The sequence below is a fragment of the Saccopteryx leptura genome, chromosome 2 (assembly GCF_036850995.1).
Source record: "Saccopteryx leptura isolate mSacLep1 chromosome 2, mSacLep1_pri_phased_curated, whole genome shotgun sequence".
Lineage (NCBI taxonomy): Eukaryota > Metazoa > Chordata > Mammalia > Chiroptera > Emballonuridae > Saccopteryx > Saccopteryx leptura.
Window position 1 is genome coordinate 28,977,757 of NC_089504.1, and position 15,708 is coordinate 28,993,464.

Consider the following 15,708-nt stretch of genomic DNA (forward strand, 5'->3'; position numbering starts at 1 on the left):
GGCACATATGGGAGTTGATGCTTCCAGCTCCTCCCCCCCTTCTCTCTCTCTGTCTCTCCTCTCTCTCTCTCTCTCTGTCTCTCCCTCTCCTCTCTAAAATGAATAAAAAAAAAAAAAGATTAGAAAAAGAAAAAAAAAACAAACTTAAAAAAAAGGCAATAGGTATCTCAGATAGGAGTACAGTAGCATTGACAGGAAAGAAGATAAAAATATGTGAATTGTTAGCACAAACGTGGTAGTAAGGCCTTGAGACTGAATGAGTTTATATTGAGCTCTAAGATCCTACCGTATTTAGAAGAGAAGCCAGCAAAGGAGACAGGGACTGGGCCACAAGGAGGAGGAAAATCTAAAAGTAGGACTATAGAATGAAGCTCAGAATCAAGTGTTTCAGGAAGGCAGAAGTGGCCAACAGTGCGAAGATGAGCCAGCTAAAGGCAGCGAGAGACCATTCAATTTGGCAAGGCAGAGGTCCTCAGTGACCCTCAGAAGAGCCATTTCAGTGGTTTAAGAATGTAGGCCTCCCTGGACTGGGCTCAGGGAAGAATAAAGTAAGGAAGGAAAGATGGTGAATATGCATAACACCACAGAGAGCTTTGCGTTGAAGGGAAGCAGGAAACATTAAAATAGCTGAATTATAAAACTTTTATTTGGATTCTTGTCTGTTGTTAAAATAGTCTGCAACTGAGCAACATCTCACCTTTCTGATTTTTTAAAATTGATTTTAGAGAGAGAAGAAGAGAGAGAGAAACTGATTTGTTTTTCAACTTATTTATGCATTTACTGATTGACTCTTGATCGGGATGAACCCACACCTTGGTGTAATGGGAAGATGATCTACCAACTGAACTACCTGGCCAGAGTCTTGTTTTGGTTTTTAATCTTTTTTTTTTTTTTTTTTTTTTTTTTACAGAGACAGAGAGAGAGTCAGAGGGATAGTCAGGGACAGACAGACAGGAATGGAGTCAGATGAGAAGCATCAATCATTAGTTTTTCATTGCGCGTTGCGACTTCTTAGTTGTTCATTGATTGCTTCCTCATATGTGCCTTGACTGCGGGCCTTCAGCAGACTGAGTAACCCCTTGCTGGAGCAAGCGACCCTGGGTCCAAGCTGGTGAGCTTTTTGCTCAAGCCAGAGGAGCCCACGCTCAAGCTGGCGACCTCGGGGTCTCAAACCTGGGTCCTTCCACATCCCAGTCCAACGCTCTATCCACTGCGCCACTGCCTGGTCAGGCTGGTTTTTAATCTTTTAGACATTTCTTCTATCAGGAACCTTACACAATGAATGTTCAAATTTCCCTTAGACGGCTAAGTCATAATTTACTCTTTTATTTCCTGTATGTCTCAGAAATGTAAAATAATATAGCTGTAAACAAACTATCAAGAGAGCTTGAAAGTACAAAACCTTGTTTTAGCAGGCAGAGAGGCATTCAACTACAATTCAAATTAAAGGTGTTTCAAGGAAAACCCTAGCATGTCTGTGATGGTACTAAGGACACTTTCCTCTGCGATTATTATCATGCTGGTTTCTCAGTGTGACTTACCATTCACAGTTATGTATGTAAGTTATTACTGTGTCACTACACTATAGCAACAGAGTGAAAGTCCAGAGAAGATAATACAAATATAAAATGCAAATTAAAAAAACCAGAATGGATATGTAGGTTTTTATTAGGGCAGCATTTCTATAACCATGTCCCAAGCATCATTGTTAGTGTCCCCAAATGAACCGAAATTAATAAAACTAACTGTAAATGAACACATTTCAGCATATGAAACAAGTCATCTGGAGGTTTTTTTAAAACACTGAGACCTAATTCATAGTGACTAATAATGTGAAAACTGTCATTGATACAGACGACATAGGTAGTCTCCCAAGGTAAAGGAATATATTTGATCTAATGTTCTTATGAATTCCATTTTATATTACAAAATAAACTTGACTGGTCAAAAAAATTTTTTTTTAAATCTCAGAAAAAATAGACACTTTGAAAATATAGACACTGCACATAAATAATTTAAAAATATTGTCAGACACAGAAATGCAGAAACATCATTTAAATATAAGAACATGCTATAAAGCAATGGGTCATTAAAATAGAGAATAAGAGACATTCTGAAAGAGAAAAAATCAAGATCATGAATAGTGGCAACTATCTCTAATATATAATAGCTTCTGAAATATCATGGGCAAAGTGAACAGAACAATTTTCTGAGGCGGTAAAGACTAAGAACAGAGGTGGCTTTAAAATGGCAGAGACATAGTGAATCAACTTACCACCTTCTTCAACTAAAAGTGAGGTTCTTTTGGGAGACTTTAAGCATGATTAGCAGATACATCTTAAGACAGTTAATGCAATGCTCTGCATTTCAGTGGAAAACTATTTCAAAGGTGAAAATGATGCAGGAATCAGAAGCATATTCTGCTGAGACACTAGGTAACTGACACTTTCCCGAACTAGAAAAAAAGAAAACATTATATGAGAAGGCATACAAAGTTCCTGACTAAATTAAATTTGTCCCAAGAGTAAGCCATGCCTAGGGAAATAGCTTACCCGCTGCCACGACTCTGGGATCTTCATGAGATAGATGTCTCCCAGCCGCACGACTGTCTGCACTCTCGTTCCACCAAAGAACGTGAACTGCAGAAAGAAGCCCAAGTATAACATTACTACGAATAAAATATACAGAAAAACTAATCAGGTATGTTGAGTTTTACTCTTTAAGTCACAATCTTGAGTATTCAAAAAGTAAAACTGCCCTGGCTGGTTGGCTCAGTGGTAGAGCGTTGGCCTGGCGTGCAGGAGTCCCAGGTTCGATTCCCGGCCAGGGCACACAGGAGAAGTGCCCATCTGCTTCTCCACCCTTCCTCCTCTCCTTCCTCTCTATCTCTTTCTTCCCCTCCCGCAGCCAAGGCTCCATTGGAGCAAAGTTGGCCCAGGCGCTGAGAATGGCTCTGTGGCCTCTGTCTCAGGTGCTAGAATGGCTCTGGTTGCAATGGAGCAATGCCCCAGATGGGCAGAGCATCACCCCCTAGTGGGCTTGCTGGGTGGATCCCAGTTGGGCGCATGCGGAAGTCTGTCTGTGTGCCTCCTCCCACTTCTCACTTTGGAAAAATACAAAAACAAACACACACACACACAAAAACTAAGTAAATTAGTAATAACACATTTCGGACAACTCAGAGATTTAGGAGAGATACTGATTAATAAACTGGTTTTATAGATGAGACAAAGCTGGATAGGGGAAGTAACATAATATAGCTAAAGACACTGATAATCAAGACTAGACCCAGGTTTCATACCTCCTACTATATTTTACTTTTTTTTTTGGAAAAGCAAGATCTTAAAAAAACTTTATTACTAAAAATTTGGATGAATCAAAGAAAATTAAAAGTAGCACTATTTTAACCACCCAGAGAAAAACCTCTTTGAGATCTAATTCATAATTATGAATTAGGATAATATTTAGTGTGTTTTCTTTAAAAAATATGAGCAAAATAAAATTAGGGTCTTACTGACACATGATGTATAAGATGGGCATGTATGTCTATTTGTGTATTACGAGTGTATTATATACATTCCGAGTATGTGTCATCCCCCATAGAAAACAATGCATAAACTTCCTTACAGCAGCACCTACATGTGTATCTGTAATAACAATTCGAAGATACGTACTAACATTAACTGGGTGCTTACTATGTGTCAGGCCCGCTTCAAACCATTTTGCATGATATAACTCATTTCGTCTTCATAATAATCTTAGGTGGTAGGTTATTATCAATCATCATTTTATTGGTGAGCCATGCAAGGCACAGTGAGGTTAAGTGACTCACTCTAAAAGTTTGGCAATAAAATTAAAATCTATACCATAATGAAAAAAGAGAGACAAAGTGACCCAAAGAACTTCGTAGTTCAGCAATATACTTTGCAATTTCATAGAAGAAATGGACAACTGTACCTCTGTTCAGTGCTCCGTATTCTGTGTAGAAAACTCCAACCAGTTTTGAGTAGCCTAGATTGACGTGGGCATTAATTGCTCTTTTAAATGCATCACCCCACAAAGCTGGCCCGCCTGGTTTCATCTGAAAAGTAACCAGTTCATAGACTCCTAGAGGTGGAAGAAAAGTAATTATTTTACAAAAGATATTTAAGAAATGTCTAACAGGTTAGTACGGATCTAGTGGCAAATTAATAATGTACATCTACACATTTGGAGGATCACATACGTATACGTGTTGATGTGGACACATTTACGAACTCTGCATTACTTTTCCTTGTTTTTATGTTTAGCAAGTCTTTGTCCATGTTTATGGATCAGCTGTTAATCTTATCATACAAAACAAAAAGGACGCTATATCATACCATTATCGGAAATACTTTTAATCCATAAAATTTGTCAATAAAACAAATACTGAGAATGTGTAATAGGACTAGGATTTTTGAGCTGCCCGAGTCTATATTTTGAGGTAAGAAATGAGTAAGAAAATTATTTTCTGATCTATACTTCCTTCTTTTCAATTCTGACAAGAAATACTGTTGTTTGCCTACTTTCCCCTGTAGGACTCCACTACTAACAGGAACAGCAAGCAAACAATGTATCCAAAGTGGTATCTGAGATTTTAAGGGAAAAAACTCCCTAAAACACTGAAGGGGATAGTTTTATTTTTCCTAAATATCCAGGTAAACACTTGAAAGCATTTTACCTCTACTAAGAAGGATGGCACAGACAGAGAGAAACTAGGGGACTAGCAGATTTGAGAAATAAAAGGGAGAAAGGGAAAGTCACTAAAGAATTATGAACGACACAGAGGAAGAGAACCATGACCCGACACTGTTCTAGAAGCCACTTCGTTCGTTTAGATTACGCTGAGAGCCGAGGGGAAGGCGAGCTCCATAAGGATCCAAGTAAGACTTTCAAATCTCTCGTCATCTAAGATAACACTACAAAATTTGTATTATGGGAAAAATCAATAAAACTAGGTGGAGGTAAGTATTTCCTTAAAGTCAGCAAGAAAGTAAAATCCACAAGAAAACAAGCATTTAGTAATTATACTGCTCACAAAAATTAGGGGATATTTCAAAAATGAAGCGATAAAACATCCCCTAATTTTTGTGAGTATTGTATTTTCAAACTGAGAAAGAAGAAAACAAGTAAGTTAAAATATAATAATGGAGTCTAACAGTTTAAATTAATTCATTCCCTGTCAGTCTGACAAGCACAGATGCACTTAACATTTTCAGATTAACTATAACGTGTAAAAAAATACTGAAACAATGACAAAATTTCACACGTGATCCTTCACCAACCGATACATGTTTTCTCTGCTTCAAATCCCCCACCTCTCAGCCTCCACTCCCCACCCCATGTCAATATTTTACACTCACACCTGAACTTGAAGAGCTTCTCCCAAATTGAAAAAACACTTCTAAGGCTCATTGTTTTAATGAGAAGCAAAGAGCTCAAATTCATTTCATTTTTATAATCACAATATATTCCTCTCTAAAAAGAGGATAGTGTATTTTTTTTTCCTATGAAACTTTAATTTTTATAGTTTAAAATCTTTAGTATTTTCATCATCAAAAGTCAAAGTGACGAGGAGGGGAGGGCTGACCTGCTTCCGGAGGCTTTTCTAATTTGCACCACGGTACCAAGTAAGTGATCTCACTCTCCTGTTTGTCCATAAGAGCCAAATTTGGAATGAGAAATTGTTGCCATGCCTTATCTTTGGCCAAGGCTTTCCGAACTTCTGTTCGATGAGCAAAATTATCTATGGGAAGGAAAAGAGTAAGAAAAAAAGAAAAATTGTTTGTTTATAATCATCTAGACCTCTTTTGAATGTCATTCAATTCAGCAGATAGATGTTCATCAAGGCCACATAGGAACACTGTGTTAAATCACTGGAAATGCAGCCAGCCCCCCACTGCTCCCCCAAAAAGAGAAGTGACATTTGTCCCTAAGTTTCTCCTGGCCTGAAAGGGGTGTAGAATTATAAATAGCTAATGATAATGCCAGAGTAGACTTTATAGACTCTAGCACTTAGTAGGGAGTTGTGTGACTGGGTGAGTTATCTGATCTGTCTGTCTTACCCTGTGAAACGGGGATGATGGTACAGTATCTGCACCTCCAGGCTTGTGGAGAGGAGGAAATGAATTGTCATATGAAAGAAGCCTTGAGCAGTGTTTGGCATCAGTACTCAATGTATGTTAACTATTCTTAGGACTTTGAGACCTTTATAGTGCCAGTTTAGGAAAAGACTTTTCCCTTGGTAGCTGTGCTGGTGATGGTGGGCAGGTCAGGAGACACCTTGAATTAAATTGAACATAAATGAAATTAAGAGGCAAGTTTACAGCCTCATCTTCTTTGAACAAGCAGCTTCCAAAGAAACAGTGCTGACTCTCTTACTTATTGTCACCCATTGTTTTACCTGGTTCTTTTCTTCTGTTTGTTACCCAAACAGGTATATGTATTTATTAACACATAGGCCTAGTACTACATTTACTATTAGGGCCTCATAAGACTGATGGTAAAAGTTTTCCATAGTTAATGCTATGGATGAGGAGTAACATCTACCACGGAGCCTAGGTCAGTTGAACCAGGACCTTACTAGTAATTTTTAAATGGAACACAGTTCTACCTCTTGCACATTAAAGCATAAACGGCATTTTAATTGGGTTTGTTCTATTGCAACAGGGAAAACCCCTAAACGAGGGCCATGTTAAATAGAGAATGAGCACCATTAACATTAGATGAAGTACTTTATATGACCAAACACTAAATGAAATTCTTAAAGTCCTTTGGATGTCATCAAGCCCTGATGTGGACTTCATAAAGATTTGACACCAGAGTGACAAACCTTCTGCAGATTCCTGTAACCTGTTCTCTTTCCCCGACTAAAGCAGGAGTAGGTCAGCTTCAACAGGGAGAGAACTCTGATTGCTTTGCCTTTACTTCCCAAGAGCAGCATAAGGACAGTGAATTCCCTGAAGCCCTGGGGTGTACCAATGAAACACAGAAAGTCGTTACATCTCAGAGTCAGGTGATGCCTACAAGTTCACTATCATCCCCGCCAACCCTACTACCCTCAAGCTCCTACATATCTCATTGTTTCCACGAAAATCCTGAAATCCAGCTGCAGTTCAACAATAAATAAAAATAACCCTCTCCTCCTTTTATCTTAACCCACTTGGGCTCTTAGTTACTGCTTTAAACTCTTCACAAATCATCTTTATAATAATCTATTTTATAATTATTTCTGAGATTTAATATCTAGCTCACAATTTTATGATTCGAAATATAAGATGCCATTTATAACACACGGAATTGACCAAGGGGTCGCTACCTAGCAACTGGGAGGAGTAATCAATGAATTTGTTGCTGTTGTTCTGCTTTTTGAAAGTCTAACATGTGTGTACTTATAGTAATGTAGATCCAAGAAGTAAGTCACGTGGAACATCTAACAGAGTGCAAATCTGTACTGAATACTTAAGCTGGTGACTCATACCATACTTCCAAATATGAAACACTTTATTCACTCTGCCTCCAAATTCTACACTCCAGTATCCAATCAATTCAGAGTGAGCCGTCCGAAGATTTATGTTTTTCTTAAAGTTTTCCAGAAACTCATTCATCTTTGGAGGCTTCAGAGAATAGGTACGAAATTCATACAATGTTCCATCATTCTGTCGAGGTCCTGTAGCAAAAGATGAGCACACCTGAAGAGAGATAAGGCAAAATCAAACATCTGGACAAGGTCGGGCTTGTAACATTTTAAAAAACATTATGTTACAACCAAACCTGAATTTGGAAACGAGGAACACTCATTAGACTCATAGTCCATGTTTGTACCTCTGTTGCCATCTGTCCACAGACATTTGTTTAGAGAGATGTCAATATAGATAACTACTCTTAGGTGTGCTGAATACACAGCTACTGTTTCCTAGCAGGGCTCTATCATTGGCCAGTTTTTCATGAAACGTTAATCATAAGGAGGTACTGAGGTCCTTTACCCAAGAACTAAAATTAGGATTCTAATAAATGTACAAATGTTTTACCTTATTTAGCTGATATGCTATCTTTGGTTGATGCTCTATCTATGTGTTACAGTATGCATTTAAATGAACTTTATAAATATGCAGGCGTTCTGGCAGGCATGATAAGAATGTTTACTAGCAGAAAGCTATGAATGCTGTAGGAAAAATCAACATCTGGAATTGTCTGAATCATTATCCGGTTTAATTTCAGATGAATCTGAAGAAGGGCATTTAATCCATCTGATTAAACCAGGTTAATGGAACGATCCCTTAGGAACCATTAGTTCTTTTTGTATTAGTTATATGCTCACTGGGTAAGTTTTTGTTCTAATTCAGTCCCCCTCAAGTCTGAGTGAGCTTAACTTTAGGTAGGAAATGCCCTGTCAGAAATTATCCTGTGCATTTATAGGTGTGTATACATACAAAGATTTATTTATATGTGTGTATACATATAAAGATGTATGCATACACGCACATGGCACCTGCATTTACAAATCCATCTTATTGTAGGTTTGGGTATTATGTGCCTATTTTCTGAAGCTGATTAATCAGAATTATCTATTAAAAGTTTTGGTGTAAACAAAGTTATGAACAAGTTATACTGACTACCTAGTATGTCAAATAAGATCAGCAGACTTCTTTTTCTGACATATTTTTGATTAAAACACATACCATAATCTATGTATTTTACTTGTGTGTAAAATGTTATAATCCTAATTATGTATCTGAGTTCATTCCATTCATGTCTACTAAAGTTATGTTCCTATTGCCCAAGTGTCGTGGCTTCCTTGGAGAGCAGGTGTTCTCACCGAACACAAATGCTGCTGCCCCTACTTTTGGATGACATGATTTTGTGTCATCTTAACTAAATTCTAAAAAGAAAATATTATGCAAATAAACAACTGCCTAGTATTATAGTTTAAAAGTATTATACATAAAATATATCAGAAAGTGGGACAGTGGCAGTATTTAAAACAATTGCCTTTTAAGCTGACTCTCAGGGAATTTGTATTTGGAAACAAATATGTGGCAAAGGTATGAAACCCAGGGTCCTTATGGCTTCGATTAAATTTAGTTTTAATCTCTTTCTTTCTTTTTAGCGAGAGAGAGACAGAGACAAATGGAAGGAAGAGAGATAAGAAGCATCAACTCGTAATTGTGGCAGTTTAGTTGTTCACTGACTGCTTCTCTTAAGGAGTGGGTTGACCTCGGGGTTTTGAACCTGAATTCTCACCGTCCCAGGTAAACACTGTATCCACTGTGCCACCACCTAGTCAGGCTGACTAAATTTAGTTTTAAATTCTCGCTCTAAAAATTCTCTGTCTATACCCCTCAGAGACCTAGCCTTTCCCCCACATAATCAGCAACCCTGAGACAGCAGAAGACAGTAAGTAGCCCAGACCTGAGTAATGGTCACAGGGTCAGACCTTTGGCAGGCTCAAGATAACATCTTGACCTAAGTTTTGTTTCAGTTCCTGACCCCTATGGGTAGCCCCACCCCCTGGCTACTTTCCCATCAGACCTGACAGAGGAACCCTGGAAAAAAACCTCAGAGCTGTCCTCAAGAATTGAAGAAGTGCTCCATCAGCTTGCTCACCTCTAACAAGCACCCAGCATGACCCCTGACTCCCTAACCCATGATGTCTCATGACTGTGCCCTACATGTCACCGAGGAGTTAGTGCTTTTGAGCATTAGTTTCCCCTTCTGGATGGCGCCATTCATAAAAGAGACAACATTTCTTCACTGCAATTCTTGGCTCTGCTAGCATGTGGTGAAGAAATTCTTTCTGTTCTGTAACAGGTACAAATTTTTACCTTTAGCAGGAGGCAGAGTAGCAGGGGAAGCCAGTGAAAGGTTAAACAGCAGTGAGATAAGTGTGTGTGGGCTTGGGGGAGGTGATTTTTGTGGCAAGCCATAAAGTAGAACTGTGCTCAGGAGGGATTCCAATTGATTCAGGCTCCCTTATCCCCAAGTTCTGGCTCGTTTTCGGGAGCAATAACTTCCAATTCACTTACAGAAAACATCAGGCCGACATTTAATAAAGTTCAGAATGAAGTTGTAAGGAATAATTCTTGGTTTTGCCCCAGTAGCTAGTGAATCAGTAGTATAAAGACTACTGCTAATTTTGGGTGAATGGGCCATTCATTAATGGCTCTTCTTTGGCATGTCAGTCCCTAGGTTAAACCCCTTCCTTCCGAGAAAGGAGGAAAGTCTGAACATCAAAAAGAAAAAAATATCTCTGGTTAAATATACAGACTAGACCAACTCCTAACAGTTAAGGCTGAATCACAAAAGTCTATTTTGTACATTACTCATCTAAGGTTAAAAGATCTAATCATTGTACAGGACGGGGACAAAGGTAGGCTTACGGTTGTTCGTATGGGAAATAGTACAATAATTCAGAAGTAACAATACTCTTTCGCATACTCACAAGTGTAAGCCTCGTTCCGCCCCACCTGTATTTGCCTGAGGTCCCTGACACGCACCACCGCCTGCACAGAAGGCAGCGCACAGTGGGCCGAAGGTCTGGGCGTGGGAACCAGTTGGACTCCTGCGCAGCGAACTCAGGTCAAGGAGCGGGAGCCCAGTGGGCGCATGCGCGAAACCTAACCGCTCCCGACAGACGCCCCTCCAGCCCCCAGGGAACGGCTTGGGCGCTTCCCCCGGCCGGTACCTGAGGCATGAACGTCTGCGCGGCCAGAGCCCTAGTCAGGCCGCTTCGGAGAACGAGCATGGCGCGGCCTGGAGCGCTGAGAACGGCAGCCAGCCGGTATTCTTTACTAGACTCCTCTTCCTATGCCTTCCCGCCTTAGAGAAGCAACCGGACCGCTGGCGGAAGCAGGCTCGGGGCGGGGCTCGGCTGGGTTAGCTCCGCCCCCCGCCCCGAGAAGGCGTGACCGGGGCGCTCGGCGTCGGCGAGCCTGAGCCCGGGCGCCTTTGCTGTCACCTTGCCACCCTGGTGCCCCCTTGTATTTCCTCAAATACCCTAACTCCACACGTGAGCGGTGGCATTGGAGTTAGCTGAGGTCTGAGCTCCCTCTTGTACCGCCCTGCCGGCCCCAGCCTCCTCTCCTGTGGGCAGTGGCGTGCACTTTGTAAATGGTCGTGTGTAGAATGTGAGCCGTGTGGTCCACGGACAAGGAAGAATGGGCGCGCGCGCGCGTGTGGTGCCTTGCGTTTCAGTATCCTAGGGATGATTGCCTGGTTAAGTTTAATCGGAATAATGGATAAAGGGGAAGACCGGGGAGCCTTCCCTTCCTTCATTAAGCGCGCCCTTCCTCTCGCCCCGTCCAATAGGACCTTGTAGGCTCCTAATAGTGACTTGTATTTCTCAAGAGCTCAGGGGAGTAGGGGTACCGAACTAGATATGAAAAAATCATCTTTAAACGTACACAGTTTGAAATGAAGTAGTTTCTTAAGCCTTGACAGCAAAACCGCAGATCTCTGATGTCCTCCCTTACCCTTATCCCCAGGGTAAATTCTTTCAACATTCCAGCTGCTTTCTTCTAAGTCTCCCCTCCCCCACAAATTATACGCATTTTCTGGTATTTTTAGATATGTTCAGCTATAGACTTATCTATTGCTTGGAAATGAGGATTTACAACACTCCTACCTACCACTCCCCCCAAATAACACTTCTCTTCCCACGTCTGATAATGCTTGTGTTAAGAGTAGTTGTTACAGTAATTTAATGTTTACAGTTTTCTTACTAATTACATTATTACACCAATACATAATTAAACACAAAATTACACACAGTAATTATCGCACACATTGAAGTAATACTGCTTACACTGTTAAGACTGGCGGTCACCTGTGGTAGTGGTCGTGCCTAGTGCAGAATTTTGAGTCAACTACTCTGAAGAAGGGAGGCTTTTTAAAATTAGTAATTCTGAGAGAGTATTTCAGTTTTTTTCCAGTTGATGAGCATTCATTTCTAAGCAAGCAAGATAGAACAAAGCATCATCTGCCCAGACAGGATCTTTATGTTTAAATGTATTTTCTTAGACAAAAAGGGAATTAGCAATTCATTCACTCATTCAACCCATATTTTTTAATTCCTTTTATGTTGCGGCACTTTTTCAGGAACTGTGGTACAGAGTTGAACAAAAGACAAAGTCCTGTCCTCTCGTAACTAATAGAGTGGGGGAAACAGAAACAAATGAAGAGAAAATATACCAAGAAATGATAAATACTGTGAAGAAAAACAAAGTAAGATATGAAGGATAGAAAGTGCCGGAGGGAGGGAGTGGACCCTGCTCGCCAGTATCCAATATCACTTAGCCTCCTCCTTTTTAAAAATCAGTAATAGAACTGATGCAGCTGGATGCATCCCTGTGACTAAGCCTTATTGCCAGTTTCCTGTAACTAAGGAGGGAAGGAGGCTGGATATCTCAGTATTTTGTATGTTCATGACTGGTTCTGATCCCTTCAGCTGTATCTGGTATTCATGAATGTGATTCAACTTTTTTTGTGTGCGTGTGGCAGAGACAGTCAGAGAGAGGGGACAAACAGGAAGGGAGAGAGATGAGAAACATCAATTCTTCATTGCGGTTTCTTAGTTGTTCCCTGATTGATTTCTCATATGTGCCTTGACCGGGGGGGCTATAGCAGACCAAGTGACTCCTTGCTCAAGCCAGCTACCTTGGGCTCAAGCTGGCGAGCCTTGCTCAAACCCAATGAGCCCGCGCTCAAGCTGGCGACCTCGGGGTTTCGAACCTGGGTCCTCCGTGTCCCAGTCTGATGCTATATCCACTGCGCCACTGCCTGGTCAGGGTGATTCAACTTTTTGAAGAATATATTAAATAGGATAGGCCAGGGGTCCCCAAACTTTTTACACAGGCGGCCAGTTCACTGTCCCTCAGGCCGTTGGAGGGCCGGACTATAAAAAACACTAGGAACAAATCCCTATGCATACTGCACATATCTTATTTTAAAGTAAACAAAATGGGAACAAATACAATATTTAAAATAAAGTACAAGTAAATTTAAATCAACAAACTGACCAGTATTTCAATGGGAACTATGGGCCTGCTTTTGGCTAATGAGATGGTCAATATCCAGTTCCATATTTGTCACTGCTAGCCATAACAAGTGATATGACGTGCTTCTGGAGCTGTGACACGTATGTCCCGTGTCACTGGAAGTAGTACTGTACTTGAGCTATGCCGTGCTTTGCGTCGCTCTCTCACTGACCACCAATGAAAGAGGTGCCCCTTCTGAAAGTGCGGCGGGGGCCGGATAAATGGCCTCAGGGGGCTGCATGCGGCCCGCGGGCCGTAGTTTGGGGACCCCTGGGATAGGCTCAGCTGTTGTAGCAAATAGACACCAAAACATATAATGTCTCAAGCACAATAGGACTTTATTTCTTTAAGAATTTAAAATGTGTTTTCCTTGTTGGCAAGCAGTCTTTTTTTTTTGGGGGGGGGGAGCAGGAGAAGCATCAGTTCATTGTTTCACTTAATTGTGAATCCCTGATTGCTTTCATCTAAGCCCTGACTGGGGCTCGAGCTGGCACCTTTGGAGTCAAGCCATAATCAGGGTTCGAACCAACAAACTTAGGGTTGAACTGACACCCTTGATATAGAACTGGTGCCTTTGGCAACACTCTATCTACTGTCCCCCTGGATAAAGAGCAGCAGGCAGCTCTTTTATATTTATGGTGAATTAAGGACCCAGGTTTCTTTTACCCTGTGGCTTTGCCATCATGGTTCCCTGATATCAACATCATCTGGCCCAGAAGGAAGATAGAACAGTGGTCCCCAACCTTTTTTGGGCCACGGACCAGTTTAATGTCAGAAAATATTTTCACAGACTGGCTTTTAGGGTGGGACGGTTATAAATGTATCATGTAACCGAGACAAGCGTCAAGGGTGAGTCTTAGACGGATGTAACAGAGGGAATCCGGTCATTTTTTAAAAATAAAACATCGTTCAGACTTAAATATAAATAAAATGGAAATAATGTAAGTTATTTATTCTTTCTCTGCGGACTGGTACCAAATGGCCCATGGACCGGTACCGGTCCGTGGCCCGGAGGTTGGGGACCACTGAGATAGAACATTCAAGATAAAAATATTTAACAGATAGTGAAAATTAAAATTCATGACTGCAACTCAGGGGAAATGTTGGTAAGTGCTGCTAGGTGTCTAAGGCAATCTCATATTCACTTTTTCACAGGTTTTAATTATTTTCAAAACTCTGTGAGTTAGCTTTATGTCCAGGCAAGAAGGGTGAAGTTCCAAGAGATAATTTTCTCAGGTTCACTGTTGCTAAGTGGCACATCTAAGGTACAAAGCCAGATTGTAAAATGGGTTCCATGTACCATTTGTTAAAAGATGTGTGATCTTTTAGGTAATTTTAGATTTGTGGTGGAAAATTGTTCTAAGCAGCATTTAAAAAGAAATGGTTTTCTGTGACAAAAAAAAAAAAAAATCTCTAAACTGCCTGGGAGATATATAGAGTAAGCATTTTGAAAATTATTGTGTATGCTAAATTTCTGACTAGTTCAAAGGACAGGTATTCCAAGCACTAGATAAATCTGGATTATTAAAATAGGATAATGTGGTGCCCTGCCTAGACAATAGGGTAGTTATTTAGGTTGAGTGGACTGAAGTTGCCTATCTAAGGATGTAATAGGAAATATGGGTCATAGGTACAAGTGTAAATAATACACCAGTACACTTTTTTTAAAATTTTTATTTTAATGGGGTGACATCAATAAATCAGGGTACATATATTCAAAGAAAACATGTCCAGGTTATCTTGTCATCCAATTCTGTTGCATACCCATCCCCCAGAGTCAGATTGTCCTCCTTCACCCTCTATCTAGTCCTCTCTGTGCCCCTCCCCCTCCTCATCCCCCTCTCCCTCCTTCCCTCCCCCCGCCCCCCATAACCACCACTCTCTTCTCCATGTCTCCCAGTCTCGCTCTTATGTCCCACCAATGTATGGAACCCCGCAGTTCACCAGTACACTTTTAAAAAGAATAATAAAGTGAATGCCTGTGCCCCTGCCACCAACCTTAAGAAAAATATTGTCAATAACTTAGAAACCTAATACTCATTCCTTTCTGGTCACATTCTCTTCCCTACAATACCCTCCCTAACCTCCCTCAAGTAACCATGATCTCAAATTTCATGTTAATAATTTCATTCATTTTTAAAAAATATTCAACTACATTTGTATATAACTATAAACCATATATTGTTTTGGTTTGCCTATTTTAGAACTTTCTAGAAATGGAGTCAGACTATAATTCTGTCACTTGATTCTTAGCATTGATATAGGTTTTTGAAAGTCATGTATTTTGATGCAGTTGCAGTAATTAATACATTTCTCTGCTGCGTGCAAGGATTCTTAATCTTTTTTTGTGCCATGAAACTCTAGAAATTTTGTGAGCCTGTGGAACCCTAATAGTTTTATATGCTTAGCAAATACATATGGTTACAAAGAAAACATTGTATTGAGCTAGTATCATCAGATTATACAAGTAAATTCTTTTTGACAAAGAAATAGACATGCCTCTTTATTAAGGTACTAAATAACAAGCTTTATCGTTGCATTTAATAGCTATCATAATTTTGAAGTAGTGATGAGCATAAAAGAAATTTTTAGATATGTGGGAAAACTCTTAAGTGGAATTTGACAATGTTATATATTGACCACAAAGTCACAG

The 15,708-nt window shown here is 40.2% G+C and overlaps 1 protein-coding gene across 1 annotated transcript; it reads right to left on the bottom strand.

Moving 5' to 3' along the window:
• Window positions 1-1,650: 1,650 nt before the first annotated feature.
• Window positions 1,651-10,869, bottom strand: NIPSNAP3A (nipsnap homolog 3A). Its single transcript, XM_066365636.1, has 6 exons — window positions 10,706-10,869; window positions 7,502-7,712; window positions 5,612-5,767; window positions 3,958-4,107; window positions 2,553-2,639; window positions 1,651-2,455 (listed from the first exon to the last, which is right to left on the bottom strand). The coding sequence occupies exons 1-6, from the start codon at window positions 10,763-10,765 to the stop codon at window positions 2,379-2,381; spliced, it is 741 nt and encodes a 246-aa protein (XP_066221733.1). The 5' UTR covers window positions 10,766-10,869; the 3' UTR covers window positions 1,651-2,378.
• Window positions 10,870-15,708: the final 4,839 nt, after the last annotated feature.

What these genes read in the sequence shown, in the direction of transcription:
- NIPSNAP3A (XM_066365636.1), bottom strand. Translation starts at nt 10,765, where the DNA reads ATGCTCGTTCTCCGAAGCGGCCTGACTAGGGCTCTGGCCGCGCAGACG. An exon ending in GTTTCATATTTGGAAGTATG is followed by an intron (nt 5,768 to 7,501) that starts GTATGAGTCACC and finishes TCCTTCCCATAG; the next exon opens with ATAATTTTGCTCATCGAACA. An exon ending in TCCCAGAGTCGTGGCAGCGG is followed by an intron (nt 2,456 to 2,552) that starts GTAAGCTATTTC and finishes CTTTTTTTCTAG; the next exon opens with TTCGGGAAAGTGTCAGTTAC.